General features: G+C 50.4%; 1 protein-coding gene across 1 annotated transcript; it reads left to right on the forward strand.

Annotated features, from left to right (window-relative positions):
* The first annotated feature begins 272 nt into the window (after positions 1–272).
* Positions 273–1,457, forward strand: LOC127340249 (uncharacterized). Its single transcript, XM_051366021.1, has one exon. The coding sequence runs from the start codon at positions 273–275 to the stop codon at positions 1,455–1,457; it is 1,185 nt and encodes a 394-aa protein (XP_051221981.1).
* Positions 1,458–5,156: the final 3,699 nt, after the last annotated feature.

Raw genomic sequence — 5,156 nt, forward strand, 5'->3', positions numbered from 1 at the left:
CGTGGTTGCGTGGCAGTCACGAAACGGCCCTCGTCAAAATGGGCCGTGGGTTCGTGGCCGCCACGAAACGTCCTGCTCCACCGTCATCCTTCCCGTTGAAACTGGGCCGTGGGTGCGTGGCCGTTACGAAACGCCCGCCGCTTCCTTGTACAACTCGATTGCCAGATCTCGTCCTGCTACTCCGGCCGTTACATATACCGCGCCGCCGTCCTCGCCGTCCTCACCCAACCCACTACACCAAGCGATCCGGTCCTTGCCGCATTCAGGTCTCCATGGCGTGCGTCGATTCCAACTCCGGCGAGCTTCCCGCGCCGGCGTTCTCGATCGAGAGCTGCATCCGGGCGCTCCACCAGAACAAGCGCGTCGTGCGCGAGGAAGGCCTCAAGGACCTCGCCGCGGCGCTCGAGGGCTTCGTGTCCGCCGACGACTACCGCTACGACCACTACGAGTACGAGCAGGCCGTCGACCGCTGCTTCCACCTCCTCAAAAGCGGGTCCGCCACGGAGCGCAGGGACGCCTACCGCGCCGTCGGCCTCTACGCGCTCACCGTCGGCGCCAAGGTCGAGGTCCCCGTCCTCGACAGGCTCTTCGAGGTCGACCGCCTCTCGGGGATGCTTCCCTCCTCGCCGTCCGACGCGGAGAGGGCGGTCGCCGCGATCGGCTGCCTCGCTGCGGCCACCCTCGCCTGCGCGAAACGGCCGGCGGACGCCAGGCGCACCCTGAAGGCCATCTGGGAGGTGATGGGAGAGCCCGGGCCCGCCGCCGTCCCACGGGTCCTGGCCGCCGCAGTGTCCGCGTGGACGGCTGTCCTCCCCGCCGCGCGAGGCACCGTGCGTGTCACCCCGTTCGTCCTCATCGCCAAGCTCCTCAATGCCGACGACCCCGCCGTCAGGGCTGCGGCGGGCGAGGCCCTGGCCGTGTGCATCGAGCTCAACATCCTGCCTCGCCAGCCCCTGCCGCCTCGCTGGGGCCACGACAGGCGAGCGGAGTCGAGGCCCGGGGACATGCCGCTGCTCGAGAGCAGGGTGGCCGAGCTCGCCTTCCCGGAGGATAAGCACGCGCACAGGAACGAGCACGCCGAGGAGATCGCCCTGTTCCGGCAGATCGACGACTTGCTCAAGAGGAACAAGCAGAAGATCGAGGACTTGGAGAAGATAAAGCACAACGAGCGCCCGGAGGAATCGGATGAGCCTTGCGTCAAGGTCCCCAAGCGGTGGGTGAAGCTGGTCCAGCTCAACTTCCTCAGGCAGTACATCGGCGAGGGCTTCGACGCTCACTTCAGCCTCAACCTACCACTCTTCCGGGACAACTTGGGGCTCACCAGGGCTGCCGGCGGCGGTGGCGAGGAGGAGGACCTGCCGACCCATGAGAAGAAGCAGCTCAGGAAAGACAGAGATAGGCAGATGAGCCTGGCCGTCAAGAGGGATCGACAGAACAAGACGACACAATATGACTAGGCGCCCAATCCTCGAGTTCTCTGTTCTTTCTTAGCTTCTGTTGTTAATATGGATCTGCGGTTGGTTTATCTCTGTAGCATGAAATTCTCAACTGTTTGAGCGGTGCACCAAGTTACTATGGCCTAGGGCCGGTGGAATAATTTGTGGAATAATGTGTGTTTGGGAGGAAAATGAAAGCCCTTATATGTACTTTAATATTGATCATGTATTCATGTGCTTGTTTTTCTTGCTCGATTTCATCAACAGTGCTTCAATATGTAGAGCCCTGTTGTTTTTCTCAAAGAGTAAAATTAACCTCCTTTTTGTTTGAGAATAATGTCCTTGACATCAGGAGAAAAAACACAGACAATTTTGAGGCGAATTTTGATTCTGAACAATTACATGACCTTACATTTTATTGACCTGTCAAGTGAATCTTCAAACATCAATCCTCCTAGTCGCCGAAGTGACTTCAGTTCAGAACTGACGACCCTCTGTTTGGCAATTGCAGTGACCATCCCGAGGAAATTGATCAGTTCAGATTTAGTAGTAGTACTGTTATTCGAAAGCATATGTGCAGGTGAGCTAGTTAAGATCTTGTTGACTAGCGCTCACTCACAATTGTCCTTGTACCATGTCGTTGCATCCCTGACTCCTTGTCATAGTGTCATCGACAATGAGCTCATGAAATCATTTGACTAAACTAGAAGACAGGGCTTGTTGGGGGACATAAATTCATACTTCAGCCTAGTCGAACAAAAAGGCCCAGCCCATCCCCTGAACGGACGGACAGTTGGGACACCGCACACATCGCAACACTGTCCAGTTATGGTAGAAAAAAAATCTAAAAAAAGTTATGCTAGAGCAAACATTGCAAATTTTTAGAAGATAGTCCTAAATCTACAGCTAAAGTTTTGCACATGTGGCTGCGGGCACAACGACGCATACAGCGTTGCGTCCGTTAAATTTTTTTAAAAAAAAATCACGGGGGGGGGGGGGGGGGGGTGTCCCCACCTGAATATACAAAAAATGTTAGTTTTGATAAACTTTGACCAGCTATAACTTTCATAATATTAATTGCATATAACATGAAAATATATTTCACGATGGTTCTAATAACATTGAGTTGATATTGTAGATGTAAAAATTATCTTTACTATTATATGTGAGTTGGTACGTCGTCAAAAATGTTTGATGTCAAAGATTCAGCACATCCGCATCGTTCAATTAAAAATCTACGACCAAAAATTTTAGCCATCCCAAATGCAATATTTAAGGAAATATATTACGTACCAACAATCAAGGGATTGCCCCAATCACGAAATTTGAAAAAATGGGAAGCACATAACGTCACCCCTTTTCCCATAAAAAGAGAGTGAAAATTCCAGCGCTAGAATTAAGGAGGTCTATGTAAAGAGATTGCTTTCCAAACTTGTCACAATTCCCATTTACTTCACTCATATTAGCCCTTAATTCTCGCATATACCGCATTCACCATTATCAAAACAAACAATAAACCTTTCCTAAAAAAACAATAAACCAGGGTCCTACCGCCGCCGCCCCTCACTTTTCGCCCCTCGCCCCAACCGCCCACATGTACGTCGCGCCGCAGAACGAGTCGACCGCGAGCATGCTTTTGATGTCGACTTGCGTTGGTGGCCATGGCGATCGTGGTGTTGGGCGACGGTGGTGTGTAGTTTGAGTCGATGCATGGGCGAGCGGACAGTGGGTTGGCTTCGAGCGACTCTCTCATGTTCTCTCTAACGCATGCCATTCTCCCCGCATCCATCCCGCCGACGGATCCGCGGAGGCAGCAACACGGGTGGTGTTGACCTCGATGTAGGCACCATCTCCTCCTAGATCGGCGATGTCCACCGAGATGAATGGGGCGAGGTCAAAGGATCTTCCATCCCCTTTTAATTGATTGTTGCTTTCTATCTTGTGTGTCTCTGTCGGATCAGAGGTTCGACGTTCAGTTGTATGATCCATTGATCCGCCTTAGACACCCCTCGACTCTGGTTCTGGCTCAGCTGCTTGGCGCCCTCCTGCCCTCCACTTTGTCGGCTGCCAACATGGTAAGTCGAATTCATCCTCTTATATCTGTCCACTTTGAGCCACAGAAATGGCAAATGGGACTTTGTTAATTTAGGTTCATACATTGCACAACGACTTTGTTAATTTAGGTTCATACATTGCACAACTAAAGACAAGTTATGCAGCTTCAGAAAGTTTATTCGCTAACCGCTAACCTTATAACTTTAGAAAGTTTTTGATACGCTACTGAATCTACAAGCGACAATTTTATAGACATGATTACAGATTTGATGATAATAATTGCTTTAGAAGGCTAGCGAATTTTCATGCCTTTATTTATCATCATCTACTAATTTGTTCATACCATCTCAACTATGCCCTTTCTAAATTCTGAACCTGCATTCAACATTGTACCGATTAAAAAATATAATACAGGAAACTATTTGATAGAGCTATTGAATTTAGACAAAACTTGTTGTTTAAAAAATCTCTTACTAATTCAAATTTGCTTATTATCAAAAAAAAAATTATACGATAAATCTTTACTATTATATTGCAGTCGGTACGTTATCAAAAATATTTGAAGTCAAAGATTGGAGAGATTTGAGCTGTCTAATCATAATAACATTTCTCGCTTGATAACTAACCATCCATGCGATCTAATGTCCTCAAAGTCTCCGAAGCGCTGATTTTGGAGCACTGGTTTATTTCCAAAATCAGAACGTGATGAGCACTAATCACAGATAGCCACAATCAACGGAACAATTAAACAATTGGTAATGCATATAGGCAAATATGGAAAGCAACCACGACGAGTTTACTAGCGCACGAACTTGCCATCAATCAGTGTTCCGTTTTTTGGCGAGAGGCATTCTGCTGCTTCTTCATCGCGTCCTTCGTCCGACATGCCGTTTTTGCATTTTAGTCACCTATAGAACGAGATGAATCAAAGCAACCCCGCACCATTTTCATATCACCATGCAAGGGGAAGAAATACAGGCGAGTGGCGGCGGTAGGTTTTGCCTCCTCCCTCTTCCTGCTGTCCTTCGGGCCACCGTAGAAACGGATCTTCCGCCCATCCCGCGCCGGTACCGGCCTGCGCCGCGGCAGCCATGACGGAGTCAAGCAAGTCACGATGGATCGAGATCAATCGATATCGCTATGGCCGCTCGATTCCCTTGCATGGCCGCCGTAGGCTCCCCACGCTCGTCGCCTCTGTAACCCTCCCACCGTCGCCGCCACATCAGAATAGAAGATCATCCGGCGGGGGAGCGGACGCAGTGGCGCTTGCACGCGGCAGGACGTGGTGAGGATGGACGTTCTGCACGTCTCGGTGAGCACGTACCTCTCTATCTCTCTCTCTATCTACATCTATCTCTCAGCTAGCGGTGGACACGACGTTGATGAAGACGGCCGCATCGACCACGACCCATGGTCACTAGCTGCGACACCAACGACTGTGAGTGACAGTGTGCAGGTGCACCCGGCTTCACACTTCCTCCTCCACATGTGTGCTCTCTCTCACATCTCACCACCTCCTGTTTTTCTCTCTATCTCATGCAGCAGCAGAGCGGACGCGGCGAGGTCAGATCTAGGAGCACAACATTTCTACCGGGATTGTTCTCTGACGTTAGGTATGTTTTAGGTTTCAGTTTGGTCTCCTGAAGTCAGCAGCTATGTGATGAT

This window comes from Lolium perenne, chromosome 3, assembly GCF_019359855.2.
Source record: "Lolium perenne isolate Kyuss_39 chromosome 3, Kyuss_2.0, whole genome shotgun sequence".
NCBI lineage: Eukaryota > Viridiplantae > Streptophyta > Magnoliopsida > Poales > Poaceae > Lolium > Lolium perenne.

What these genes read in the sequence shown, in the direction of transcription:
- LOC127340249 (XM_051366021.1), top strand. Translation starts at nt 273, where the DNA reads ATGGCGTGCGTCGATTCCAACTCCGGCGAGCTTCCCGCGCCGGCGTTC.